The 14969-nt window shown below is 38.2% G+C and overlaps 1 protein-coding gene across 48 annotated transcripts in view; it reads left to right on the top strand.

Annotated features, from left to right (window-relative positions):
• LOC105420931 (uncharacterized) overlaps nucleotides 1-14969 on the top strand; it is a 35401-nt gene that overhangs the window by 14319 nt on the left and 6113 nt on the right. For 35 of the 48 annotated variants that reach the window (XR_016061355.1, XR_016061357.1, XR_016061361.1 and 32 more), the window contains 2 exons: nucleotides 8632-8707; nucleotides 8846-8935. Coding sequence is in view for 18 of the 48 variants with exons in the window: in XM_088874566.1 (XP_088730692.1) it covers nucleotides 8632-8691 (60 nt within the window). In the remaining 30 variants the exon portion in view is untranslated. Of the gene's footprint in view, nucleotides 1-1113; nucleotides 1247-1328; nucleotides 1438-1540; nucleotides 1595-1699; nucleotides 1914-8631; nucleotides 8720-8845; nucleotides 8936-12010; nucleotides 14008-14969 lie in introns of those variants that run through there. The other 13 variants (XR_016061367.1, XR_016061364.1, XM_088874576.1 and 10 more) reach the window with 6 other exon arrangements.

The raw sequence follows: 14969 nt of genomic DNA on the forward strand, positions 1-14969 counted from the left end.
CATATAACTTTGTAGATCCCCATTGAGCAATTCAGTGCTGTATCCTATGGTGATGTACCGTTTGGCCGGCAATTAGGTGTATATCTCCACTGTACAGTAGAAGTGCCAGTCAGACTTACTGCATCGAAAGCACTATCCAATGCCCATATTTTGGAACTTTTGCCGCCTATAAATGATTGCATTGCCGAGATTGAAGGATATCTGATCCCTTTTGAGGTACTGGATTAGACTTCTGTTTGCTTCCATGCCCCAACTTTACTTCATACTGGCATCCTTTGACAAAGCTCTGTCTCTGACTTATGTTGTGCACTGTTTTTTAGTGAGAGAAAGAGAAGTGCATTTGTAAATAGTTAGAGAGCTGAAGGTTTGCATTCTTTCAGTGAGAGAGAGAGAACATAAAGAGATTGTGACAGAAATACAAATAGGAGAAGGAACAAGTGGAAAAGGAAAAGGTGCAGTGGTTCTCTCTCTCTCTCTCTCTAAGTGATCATCAATCAAGAGGATAAGGGGCATATCTGTGCAAAGTTTGAATGTGCATCTGTGTAACTCTGATAAGGCCACTGTTTAATTTCTAGAGAATCATCGATGCACTTCAATTTTCAGCTTTTCTGCTGCCTGACTTATGTCCTTACTCATGCTGCTCGATGTAGCCACCCTTCAGCTTACTGTTATCTCCCAAATAAGAAAATAAAATTGAAAATCTGTCTCTAGGTATCTTTGTGGAGGCAGAGGGAGACCAACTGGTCTTCGAGATGATGATTTTTGGCTCAGGGCAGCTCTTGACCCATGTCATTCGCTTTTGTATTTTTGTGTTCTCTGATCCTTTTTATTTATAGAAATTTTGTTGTCTATCAAAAAAGGTACAAAGTATTTTGATGCAGCACCTTAACGTGGTTGAAAGGCTTGTATTATGATAGCGTTAGTTCAATTGCGCATTTGAATCATGTGTTTGTTTTCCCCACAGCATGTACATGTTCTTGAAATATGTTATATACATATATATATATATATATATATATATATATATATATATATATATATATATATATATATATATATATATATATATATATATATATATATATATATTCATCCATGTGATGGTGCTGTTAGGATGGGTGGGTGTCTTGCTTAAATGTTTAGAGTTAAAAGCATTGGGAGCGGAAGACGATGTTGATAGCAGAGTTATTGCGCTGGATAACCGAACCTCTCCACATCATGCAGCCATTGAAAAGGCAGAGCTCTGGTAACCACCATTGCCATTTTCCTCTGGATATCTGTCCATCATTGGATGCTGTTTTTTTTTTTTTTAAATATCAAAGCAGTTGAGAATTTGATTGAGAGAGGAAAGGAGAAGCGAACTAGACGAGTTGTTGCGCTGGATAACTGAACCTCTCCACTTCATGCAGCCATAGAAAAGGCTCAAGCAGTGCTCAGGTAACCACCAACGCCATTTTCTCTGGATATCTATCCATCTTTGGATACTCTTCTTTTCTTTTCTTTTAATATCAAAGCAATACTATGATTGAGCTACTCGCAGCCGGAATTTGATGCGAGATAGGAAAGGAGAAGTGAACTAGAGTTTCTTGAGAAGGTAAGAACTTGTTTGTTGTTGTCTCACTTCACCATTCTCCTTGATACATTTAATGCGGTTGCAATCCCATTTAATAAAGAAGAATTTCCATTCTGGTGGTTGTAGGGAGGCAATCCCTCTTCTTCCTATTCCTCAAAATCTTCTTCACCGGCCTTTGTGGACTCTAGCTTTGCGAACGCAATCGACCAAGCCCAAGGCACTCCTCATGAGATCCTTTAAGTGATGGGCTTCCTGTTCAACGGCCTACATGAAGCCCTTGAAGCCTTCATCAATGCTGATAGCGAATCGAGATGCCAGTATAAGTCGAATAATGTCAAAGGTAAGGCTCCCGCCACCAATTTAAGAGCATTCCGAGAGCTATCCAACTCTCTTTCAAAGTAAGGTACGAGAAAGGGGACCCCTCAGCTAAGGTCCTCCCCCCTCCCTCAGCTCCTCAGCATTCTCGCCGCTCGACCATGAGTGCCATTCGCCCATTACCTTTGCTATGAAGATCTTTATTTGGAATATAAGGGTTTGGACCACCCAGGAAAACAACAAATATTCGTCAATTTGTTTCACAGTATTCTCCCTTTCTTCTTAGTTTGGTGGAAACCAAGTTTCCTTCCTCCACTCTCCTAAATTCGAAATATTTGGGGTCTTCCCCTAGCAGTGGTTAGCTTTGGATGGTCCCATCTCAACACGCCTTAGTTGCCTCTCACATTGGCAAGTTCTCTGTCATAGTGACCCTAGCTAGGATCATTGATTTCCTCCATTAGAAATGCATTGTGGTCTATGGACCACAAGAAGACAACGAGAAATTGGCCGTTTTGAGAGAGTTACAATATTTGATGACCTTCCTTTTTCTTAGTGATGCGTAGGAGGTGATTTTAAAATCACCAGATGGTCTCACGAACGTAATTCCCACGACAAAACTACCCCTTCAATGGTATAGTTCTCTGATTTCTTAGCTCATAGACATCCTGTTGGAAGGAGCGGAGTTCAGTTGGTCTAGTCATTCGGCTAATCCAAGCCTCTCAAAATTAGATAGATTTCTAACCCCTATCGAGTGGGATCATGAGTTCCCTGACACCCACTCTCTGGTGCTTCCCAATCCCGCCTCAAATCATAGACCTATCCTGCTGGATACCTAATCCCTTCCTCGAGGGCCTAAGCCTTTTCGCTTTGAGCTGTCTTGGCTCTAAGAGTCCGGCTTCCCCTCTCCTGTCTGTAACCATTGGGAGTCCTTCTCCCCGCTCGTGAATGGGTGGGCCTGTTTTATCTTGTAGAAAAAGCTTCAAATGCTCAAAGTTTTCCTGAAATCATGGAGTTCACAGCTCCCTGGAAACTTATAATACCCAAAAGACTCCCTTTTGAGGTCTATTCAACACTGAGACTTCATTGAAGAACTTAGACCTCTCTCCCCGTCTGAGTTGGATTCTCGATACATCCACAAACATGATTACCAATGCCTCCTAAAGAAATAAGAAATTTATTGGGCTCAGCGGACCAATGTCAAATGGCTCAAGCTTGGCAACCAAAATATAGCTTACTTCCACAAGATAGCCAACTGTTGAAGAAGGGATAACTCTATTACCCACTTCAAGGTGTGGGACCAGATTGTTGACCATCCCAATCTCATTGAGGCAGCGGCTGTCGAATATTTTTTCAAGCTTTTCTCTTCCCGTTCTAGTCCTAGGCCAGTACTGACGGACCTCTCCTTCTCTTCTATTTCTCCCGAATCTGCAGCCTATTTGGAAAGCCCTTTTTAAGAGGACAAAGTACTCCAGGCCATTAAAGATCTCAATGGAGACCGGGTCCCCCAGCCCTGATAGCTTCCCCATAGCCCTCTTCGAAGTCTTTTGGGATACCCTTAGGACTGATATCATGGCTTTCTTTTCTGAATTTCACTCTCGAGCCACTATCCATAAGGTGATGAATGCCACTTTCATTGCCAAGATCCCCAAGAAAGAGGGAGCAGAAGAGCTTAAAACTTCAGACCCATTAGTTTGATTAATACTTCCTACAAAATTCTCTTAAGGGCCTGGCTTCCCACCTTAAATGTGTCCTTGGTCAGGTGATCGTATCATCCCAAGGGACCTTTGTGAAGGAATGACAGATTCTCGATGGGGCTCTAATAGCACACGAATGCATACATTCCCGCTATAGGGCAAAAATCTCAGGCTTGGTAATCAAAAGTCTTATGATCATGTGGACTGGGAAATTATTGATGAGACTTTGTCCAGAATGCCATTTGGCTCTCTATGGTGGACATGGATCCAAGGGTGTATTTCAAAACCCCAATTTTTGGACCTTATTAATGGCACATCTAAGCGTTACTTTCATGCTTCGAGCAAGCTCCACCAAGGGGACCCCCTTTCACCCTAATATTTACCATAGTGGCTGAGGTGTTCAGTGCCTCACTATCTCGTGTGTATAGCGCGGGACGCATTTCGGGTTTCCAAGTTGCTAGGTTGGGTCTCGCGATATTCTACCACCAATATGGCAATGATACCCTCCTCTTTTGCGATGCATTTTTAAAAAAAGTTAGTTGTTTGTTGCTCTTCCTCCAATACTTCCAATTGGCTATGGGCCTTAGGGTGAACCTAGAAAAAACTAAGATGACAAGAATTTGCCTTGACCAAGCCAGAGTCAAATGCTTCACTGACTCATGGGGATGTGCTGTAGAGCCAATGCCCGCATCCTATCTTAGCCTTCCATTTTGCATTGGCCTTCCTCGAATCCAGTTATGGAGCTTGGTTATAGACAAAGTCGAGTGGCACCTGGCTTCATGGTAAGGGAGAGTCCTTTCACCAAGCTGCAGAGTGATCCTTATCAAGGCCACAATTTCCAGCATTTCCCTTTTCTTTATTTCCTTTTTCTTTATGCCAACCGTCACAGTCGCTAGACTGAAAAAACTCATGAGGGCTCTAAGGCTACTCAATGCATTGAAGGGGCAAGTGAAGGAAGTCAAGCCCCAAGCATGAGAGCTTATGTATGTGGAAGTGTCTATCAATGGAAAACTTACTAAGGCTATGATAGACACCGGGGCTACATGCAACTTTGTGGCAGATCAAGAGGCAAGATCTGTGGGAATGGAAAGATGCTTTTTTCTTTTTGGTGGTGGAAGTTGTTGGAAGAGGAAGGGACAGTGAGGCTGCAAGGGTAGTGAACCAAAAGGCTAGGTTGTGGATGGTATGGTTGGGGAATGCTGCATGTTGGGTGGGAGGAAAGGCTAGATTGTGGTTGGGGAGATTTTGACAATTTATATTATTTATATATTTTTTTATAGCTTTTGAATTTGTCTTCCATCGTATGTCTCATTCGTGTGATTCATCACATAGGAATATTTGTTGAGGCGTGTTTCAACATTCAACTAAATGCATATGGGAATTGGGTCCTTCACTTCACTAATAAGAATTAACATGTCACTTCATGTGAATTGTTGTTTTACGTAAACTTAATCTCAATTTGAGATGAATCTTCTCTTGAGTCACCTTCCAAATCATTATTAGCACTTAGCAGCCTTTGTACTTGCATCAAATAAAACTCATATGGCATGAAAATTTTGCTAGCTCCCCAAAACAAAGGAACACAGTAATTAGGTCCAAATTGTTCCAGCATCCATGCAGGTTGAATTGGACAAGATATTGTCTCATTTTTGTCTAAGATGCCCTTTTGCAGGGATTGTAGTTTCTTCAAATTTAGTTAACTCGTGCATTATTTGTGAAATTTATTTACGTTTGTAGCTCAATTTTGTCGAACTTGTACCTGAATTGAGGTCTGCTCTTCAAATTAGCAAACCTTTTGAGAGAGGTTCAACTATGCAGTGGAAGACCTTAAACAACATCACTATTCTTCAAGCTACTATCAAACCATTCCAATTGTACGTTCTATGATGTGACTCAATGTTTCTAATGGGCAATCTCAATACGGATTGTGACATAGCTGACAAGATTGATTTCAAGTTAATTAAGCCCTGGTAATGCAAATTCCAGAATATTGTCTTATAGCATGTTAATCATATTTCTATCTCGAACTCTAATTTACGTGGTGAACAAAATGTCTTCTGATTTAGGAAATGGGACGAAGGGTATGTGGTCAAGAGTAAAGAGGAGGGTAGGTAGTGATAGTGGAGTTGACTGCATGGTTGCTTGAGAACTTTCAAACCTGGTCATGGAGTGAGGTACTGCTTGCTTGGATCACCATGATTTGACATTCATTCGAGACGGTTTGAAATAGGTAGACAGAGATCTGTGGGAAGGGAAAGATTTTTTTTTCTTTTTGGTGGTGGAAGTTATTGGAAGAGGAAGGGACAGCGAGGCTGCATGGGTAGTGAACCATATGGCTAGGTTGTGGATGGTAAGGTTGGGGAATGCTACAGCTTGGGTGGGAGGAAAGGCTAGGTTGGTTAGGGAGGTTTTGACGATTTTTATTATTTATATTTCTCTTTATAGCTTTTGAATTTATCTTCCATCTTATGTCTCATCTGTGTGATTCATCACATAGGAATATTTGTTGGGGCGTGTTAACCAAATGCTTATTTGAATTGGGTCCCTCACATTTTACGTAAACTTAATCACAGTTTAAGATGAATCTTCTCTTGAGTCACCTTCCAAATCATTGTTAGCACTTAGCAGCCTGTTCTTGCATCAAATAAGACTCACATGACATGAAAATTCTGCTAGCTCCCCAAAACAAAGGAACATAGTAATTAGGTCCGTATTGTTCCAGCATTCATGCAGGTTGAAATGGAAAAGATATTGTCTCATTTTTTGTATAAGATGCCCTTTTGTAGGGATTGTAGTTTCTTCAAATTTAGTTATCTCGTGCATTATTTGTGAAATTCATTTATGTTTGAAGCTCAATTTTACCGAACTTGTATCTGAATTGAGGGCTGCTCTTCAAACTAGCAAACTTTTTGGGAGAGGTGCAACTATGCCGTGGAAGACGCTAACAGCCTCACTATTCTTCAAGCCACTGTCAAACCATTCCACTTTTATGTTCTATGATGTGACTCAATGTTTCTAATGGGCCATCTCAATAAGGATTGTGACATACATGACCAGATTGATTTCAAGTTAATTAAACCCTGGTAATGCAAATTCCATAATATTGTCTTATAGCATGTTTATCATATTTCTATCTCGAGCTGTAATTTACGTGGGGAACATAATGTCTTTTGATTTAGGAAATGGGACGAAGGTAAAGAGGAGGGTAGATAGTGTTTGTGGAGTTGACTGCATGGTTGCTTGAGAACTTTCAAGCTTGGTCATGGAGTGAGGTACTACTTGCTTGGATCACCATGATTTGACATTCATTCGGGGAGATTTGAAATAGGTGGACGGACGATCTATGGAAATGGAAAGATGCTTTTTTCTTTTTGGTGGTGGAAGTTGTTGGAAGAGGAAGGGACAGTGAGGCTTCAATGGTAGTGAACCAAAAGGCTAGGTAGTGGATGGTAAGGTTGGGGAATGCTGCAAGTAGGATCTAATTCTATTTAAAAATAAATCGCCCACATTTCTACATGTGCGGGCTTGACTGCATGTTAACTGCATCTATTTTTATATATTTAAATATTTTTTGTATTTTTATATTTATTTTAATTTTTATCTACTCCTCTTTTCGCTTTATGGCTTGGCTCTGCTCGTGAGCTTGGCTATGAAGAAAGAGGCAATAAACAGTCTATTTGAGAGAGAGAAAATTAGGGGAAAAGAGATGCCTTATAACAGTTCAGATTACGAAGCAAAGAATTGGGATATGGAAGCCCTAAACTTCTACAAATTTGAAGTTTTAGATTGTTGAGAAAGAAATGGTTCGCAAAATGTGTGGATCTATAGAGGGTGAGAATGAAAGTCAGGATGAGAGATTAGTGTGGATAGTTGGCAAAAGGGGGCGAAGAGTCCAGAAAATTGAAAGAGAAGGGAGATGGACAGATTTCGGGAAATGGAGCAAGAGTCCCGAAAATTGAAAGAGAAGGGAGATGGAGAGATTTGGGGAGTGGGGAAGAAGAGATGAAAGAAAGAGGAGAGCGATAGATGATCAGAAAAGAGAGGGATACTCGGCTCATTCAATTCGGATATTTCATTCAATTGCTCTCTCTCCCATTGGAGGGAGGCTTGGGGGCGAAGGAAGTTGGAATGGGTACTCTCTCCTCTCTCTATCCAAAAATTTCAATGGGTACTGTAAATGGGACAAGATTTTTTAGTGTTTCCCTCTTTCTAAATTAACATTTCTCTCTAGACTAAATTGTGTAGCATTATTTATACTCTCCCTGAAAAGAAAAATGATTGATTGGCTACTATATGCTATGGGTCTTTATGTTGTTTCTCAGTTTTCGAACCTGTAATTAGCTACGTTACTCCTCCTTCCTCTCTCTACTTCTTTTTCTTTCTCTTCTCTTTACAGTAATGTGACAAAATTTTAAGATAGAGGTAGACAGTCAAACATGCACAGAAAAATGCATATTCAGAATAATAATTTATATATATGGAAAACTGGTAATGGCTATTCATATTTCTAAAAATATGAATATTCAGATTCTATTATGTCAAACAAAGCGTTATAGTTTTAAACAAAAAGAAAAGAACCCTTTTTTCTGCACTATTTTTATTTAAATGATGGAGAACAGATAGAGAAGCTCACTGTGATGGAAATGCTATAGGATATGTTACAGGGAATGTGAACTCCATGGAAATGATAAGCAGGGAAGAATGTCGGACATAACCCTCCAATATTTTTTTTTGGTTAAGTCAGTGGGGGAGACATAACCCCTCCAAATCTATTTTCGGACATGCACTTTCTGAGATATTATTACCAATCGCTTTGCATTGGTATATATCTGATATTAACGCTGCGATTTGGAGGGAGGTTAATGGTAATCATAATCTCGGAGATTCTCATAAAAGTAACTGTGATTTTCATTTCACGTAAAGTACAAAAGAGAGAAGGAGAGAGAGAGAGAGGATTTTTGAGGAATTTTTTTTTTTAAAATTGGGATAAATGTGATTGGTGAGTGTTTCTATTGGTTGATTTTTTAATTGGTTCTAAATGGATTTCAGGAGGGGTTTAAGCGTGAAGTAGTGAAGGGAGAGAAGCCTTGTCCAATGACGTGTCTGTGAAATGAACATTCCAACTGTGAGTGATGTGGTAATTTCTGATTTGTGTTTCATTATATTTGTTGTGAGAGAAAATGTTATTCCTTTGTTTTTTCTTTCTTTTTTCTGTTATTTATCAGTATCGAGTATTAAGCGTGAGGTGGTAATGTATGTGTAGGGAGCAACGCTGAATTGCTTCTATGAGATCGACAACATTAGGCTGCCTTGTAATTCCCCCATTCACCTCAAGATCATTTGTGTTGTGCAGGTATGGAAAAAAACAAAACCCTATTCCCAAATATTCTCAATGACCCCTCGAGTTTTACTTTTGCCAGTCATATTAGATAGTTTCTCAGATATTTGGAATTCTAACAAATTTCTGAAGGTGTTTTTGTTTCCTCTAACCGTACCTCAATATCACCAAATCTGGTTAAGCCTACAAGTATCAGTTATAAGATAAGATATTCATACCATACTTATAAGAATTAGCCTGAATTACAACTTAGAAAGAAAGAGCATGCAATGCACATAGCAAGGTTAGATGCATCCTAATCTCTCATCACCATCTTTTCTTTCTAGATAAAGTATTAGAGAGAAATTTATGGGATTTTGAGAGTAAGACTGCTCCACACAATTGGGTTTGTTGCATTCCAACTAAACTCAATAAACTTATTCACGAAACACGAGAAGTGAATATATGAAATTTTTGCACTATAAATGAGGTTCAACAAAGCCTCAACAAGGATGCACACCCTGAAGAGATGCCATGCAAAACAAAGGTCAACTCGTATTGACAACACCTATATGTCATTTCTCTTGTCTCCCCTCTTTTGGACTGTCTGGATTTGATGGTTTCATGAATTTCACATCTATTAATTCTTCTTTCTAGTTCATGGCATTGGTTCTATCAGATTTTGGCCTGCCTTAGTTCCAGGGTACAAGAAGGGTACATTAAAGAACAAAAAAAACATAAGAATTATATAAACTTATGGGATCAATTTATGTATATGTAATTTGGATATGCTTTACAATGGTTTGTGAGTTTTTATTGTCAAATGCCCTATTTTTGTATTTTTTTTGTTGGATTTTTTTGGAATCTCCAACCCTAAACCATATTTTGTAATCCAATTTGTTATAGTCTTTTGAGCTTATTTGGATTCCTTACATGTTGTTTTTAGTTTTGTTTCGGGTTTAAATATTTTTTTATTTATTAGCATTTTAAAGATCTTTTTTTTAAGGGGCTTTTGGGTCATGCACAGGCCTAGTCCACTCAGCCTCGCACTTGGCTGAGTTACTCGGGCTGCTTCTAAAGCCCAAGCAATGTGGAATAACACTGCTTAGAATTAACCATGAATGTCTGTCACACACACAGACATGGCCATGGTGTAAATGCTCATACATGAACCCATTCATTTCTTTAACATTGGGAAATTTTGGTAGTTTACTCATGAATATTATTTTTAATAGATTATTCACATTACATAGCGTAGAAGCTTGTGAACAAATGAGGCATGTGATGAATTTTTTCTTTTTTTTCTTTTCTACATACTTGCTGAACATCTATGGGGATAAAAGTATTTTAAGATCCTTACTAACTTCCGTTTTTTTTCTCCTATTTTTCTTTTTTTGGATGGTTCGAGTGTTTGAAAAAAGCATAAACCAATTTTGAAAGATATTCCCTTTAATGAAATATCTGTTGTAAACCTGAGACCTGCCTTGAATGATGAGGTTAGGTGCATTGGCTGAAAAATGGTGATAACAAAGATGGCAGACGTCAAGGAGGTAGGACATGAAACCTTGTGAGATCGAGGCTTTTTTCTAAAACTTGAGAAGAGCTTAAGGGAATTTGGGATCTGATTTGGTAACAGATGGAGAGCCTTGCATATGTATATCATTTGTAGTCCACTCTGCCTTGGTACTTGGTCGAGTTACTTGCTCAGGCAAGAGCCGAGTCCAAGGCCCAAGCAAAGTGTTATAACATCGCTCAGTATTAACCATGAATGTCTGTCGTGCATGAAGCCATTCATTTATTTAACATTGGGAAATTGTGGTAGTTTCCTCATGAATATTATTTTTAATAGATTTTTCACATAACACAACATAGAAGCTTATGGACAAATGAGGCATGTGATGAACTTTTTTTTTTTTTTTTTAACAAACTTGTTAAACCTCTATGGGGACGAAAATATTTTAAGATCCTTAACTAACTCTATTTTTTTAGTTATTTTTTTATTTTTTTATGTGTCAAGTGTTTGAAAAAAGTATAAACCAATTTAGAAATATATTTGTTATAAACCTGAGACCTGCCATGAACAATTTGGTTTGGTGCATTGGCCGAAAACTAGTGATTATAGAGATGATAGAGGTCAAGGAGGTAGGACACGAAACCTCGTGAGATCGACGCTTTTTTTTTAGCACTAGAGAAGAGCTCGAGGGACTTTGGGATCTGATTTGTTAACAAATGGAGAGCTTATGCTTGGATGGTTTTTAACCTCCGCATCTTTATGTTTTCTCATGGCAATCTTCTTTATATCTATGCTGTTATAGGTTTTCCTCATTGTTTTTGTTTGTTATGTCTTCCATTTTCTTCTAGTATAATTGAATTTGCACTATGAGCACATCGTATTTTTTTTACGCTTTTATGATTCACCTGATTTGATCCTTTCTTGTCACGTGTTTTGTATATTGGGTTTAAAATTTCTTCAGAAGGTCCTGGGAGAAATGCTCAACAATTTATGCTCTAAACTCTTGGACTATGGAACTGAATTTACAATTTATAAGAAAACTTTCTTCTTAGAGACTGTTTTTTTTTTCTGTCGACAATCCAATTTTTTCCCTCTAAACCCAGTTTCTATCTCTCTGGGTTGGATGCCTTAATTGCGTTTTTCTTTTACTCCACATATGTCCCCTCTATTTGAGGCTGCCTCCAAACCCTAGACTTATCACCCTAAGGTCGTCGGCATAGGACCTTGATAGATTGGTATCGATGGATGCCTTAATTTCATTTTTCTCTATTCTTCTTTTTTCTTGTTATTTTTACCTTTGGTAGAGGTGATATTGATAGATAAAATGAAAGTAGACGTTTTTGGTAATGGTAATGGTTTGACCTGAACACATGGTTTGGAGTTACTCTTTTCTTTTTTACCTATCTGTCATCGTTTCCTATTAGATAAGGGCAAGCTTTCTATGCTTCCCCTACAGCATAAAACTTATATACCTTCCCTTATTCAACCGTCCATTCTAAATGGACGGTTGAGATGGCCCTAATCACAGTGTCATGTTACATCTCTAAGAGAAAATATTCGTAGGACCATTATAATTGTAGAAATGGCTATGATTGCAGAAAAATGCCACATGAGAAGTTTATTTCTGGCAGGCAAGGATGAGAGATCCTAAAGATTCTTACCAGAGGCATTTCAAATGCCATAAAGTCTCCAAGAGGTTTCTTTGAAACAAACACCATAAACATATTTGACAGGTAGATGGTACCCTTGGCTTTTACTTTACCTCTAGAGACACGAACTCGCCAAGTTAGAATACTACTATGGAATCAAAACCCGAACAAAATTGCACTTTAGCGCTTCAAGCCTACAAGTATAATGCGAAGCTTATAATAACTCTTTCCTTTTCTATTATTGTTGTTGGCGCATTGATTGCCACTAGAAGTTCAATGAGTTTGAATTTTTGTTTTTTTTAGGACATTACCATTGGTTGGTTATCCATGTAAAAAAACAAATGCCACAAAAAAGCATTTGCATGCCAAAAGCCAAAATCGTATTTGAAGTATAGAAAATTGAATTTCTTGTCCACCATATTCAAGCTTTATACATATTCATTATCGAATATGTGATAGTACAAACTAGTGGTAAACATCACAATAGGAAGAGGTCACAAGCAATCTTCATATACAACATGCTAACAAGTTTATAGTTGTTAGCTAACAATTTAACCACTTGTTTGAAAATTCCAGTCAATTTCACCGAATAGTAGGAGAAGGCCACTGTTCAGGTTTCTTTGTTTTACTTACTGCAACAAGTAAAAATGATACCATAATTGCTTATCAAGTGAAAATGACAAAAACTTGATATAATATGAAGTAACTCAACTCCCCAAAATAAATGTTTCAGAAACCAGCATGATTCTGCCACATAAAATGAAGGGGAATGCATCGCCTTCATGTCACTTCTTGGCACTACCAAGCATTTCCACACTTACCTATATATCTCCAATATCTCCTCCATGCTTGCCAAGCATTTTGCACATGCACCCCATGATTTTTCATGCATTTCTCAGGGTAAAACATTTAAAGTATTCATCAGAGTTCTCCACAGAATTTTTGGCACACATCTAAATGCTTTCATTTTCATAAAGGATTCGCTTCTGCTCTTTCCTACAATCACTTAGTGCATAACATCCGGATCCTCCGTAGTAATCAGAAACTCTTTTTGTCGATGGCACTCACGCACAAGTTCCACCACAACTCAAAACTGTCACTGCAGTGTCATTTATGCTGCCACTCCCCATACTCTCTCACCTTTCACTCATTGGCGTCTAAAACTCTCACCCAAGAGACTCATAAACATGATCAATCAACAACAAAATGTAGACCTAGCTTTACAATTCTTTGACCATGCTGCGAAATATCACCCCAATTTCTTTCATAATCCTGATACTTATCATATGATCATAGAGAAATTTGCCATGGTTAGGGATTTGAATTCTATGGAAATTATACTCAAAGCGTTAAAGGATTCCAGAATTTCAGTGGAATAACATTCATAGATGTTATTCCAAACTAGGGCTTTGCAAACAAGCCCAAGTTGGCCCTTCAATCCTTTCTCAGGATAAATAAGTTTGGGATAAACAAGCCAGTTCTTTTAATACTCTTTTGAATGCAATGATTCAGACCAAATGCTTGATTTGGTTAATTATATGTATTGTATAGGAATTGCAGGAAATTTGGGATATTTCCAATTGTTTTTACCTGTAATATTCTAACTAAGGCCTTGCATTAAATGAACGATTTGAAATCAGCTTTCTAGGTTTTGAAGGAGATGCCAAGCTAGGGTTTTTTTTCCAATAGAGAGGGAGAGTGAGAGAGAAAGGATTGAGATGAGGAAGGGAAAAGGGGAGGGATGGCGCCACTTTCTTTCTGGCAGCATTTCAATTTTGGTTTCCCTCTCTCCATGATTGTTGTGCTAAATTACATCAAATATGGGGAACTGTTGATTTTAGAAATTTGGTGATTACTGTGTTAAATTATGTCAAACATGTGAATCCATTGATCTTAGGGTTTCCTTCTCTTTCTCTCTCTCGCTTCTATATTCCCTACTCCAAAAATGTCTAAAGTGCCATTCTCGTGAATTAGAAATTGATTTGAAACTTTTTAATGTCGATTTCGGTAACAATTTCAGCCGTATAAAAAACCTCACACTAAAAGATCTTTTTACTCCTGCAGGAGTACTCTTTCCATGTAGTCCCCCAAGCAAAACTCACACTAGATCCTAAATTTTGGGATGTTATATCTAGAACCTAGCAACAAACCTCAAACAAACAACAACTTGACTCTCACTTGCTATGTGCTTTAAAAAATGGCACATCCAATTTTTTTGAGCAAATGCTCTAGATATTTAGAAACTCAAAATCCAGATTTTTTTTTCTTAAAAAATAATCATCTAGTTATAACTAGTTGGATCCCGAAATTTTAAATAAAAAAATTTAGGGGTTAGAATTTTACCCAAAGGAGTAAATGTGTAATAAGTTCATGAGGGGGCATAGTATATGCGTGGGTTTTTTATAGTAAGAAATATCCAAAAAGCTATAAAAAATCTCTAAATAATATTTATTTTGTTTTGAATGTTGACAAGTACTCCTCAAGGACACAGTTACTATGCGGGCATGCCCACATTAATTGGACAGTAGGATGTTTGGTAAAAAGAATACCTGTAAAGGTCCACAAAGCTAAAACGTTTGGTCAAACAAGTTGTTTAATCTCCACTGGCAAGGGAGTTATGGCCTACAATAATGAAGTTTGATGCCCCAATTTCTATGGAATAATTGGAGATCAATGAGGAGAGCTTGTGTGTATCAGCCCCGAGTATGTAAAAAGTGTTTCCCTTGGATGATTTCGAAAAGTTCCTCTCGTACCTTCCTGCTTCCCCCATCAAAGTTTCCTTTAACAATTCCATTGGATGTGGGCAACCAGTGAGAAGATTTTGGTGGGTGGGCTGGAGTGGAAGAGGATTGGGCAAGGATCTGACAACTTGTTCCAATTGCGTAGACAGGCCTATCTTGAAACTGCA

This window comes from Amborella trichopoda, chromosome 8, assembly GCF_054954075.1.
Source record: "Amborella trichopoda isolate Santa Cruz 75 chromosome 8, AtrichopodaSantaCruz75HAP2 v2.0, whole genome shotgun sequence".
Taxonomy (NCBI): domain Eukaryota; kingdom Viridiplantae; phylum Streptophyta; class Magnoliopsida; order Amborellales; family Amborellaceae; genus Amborella; species Amborella trichopoda.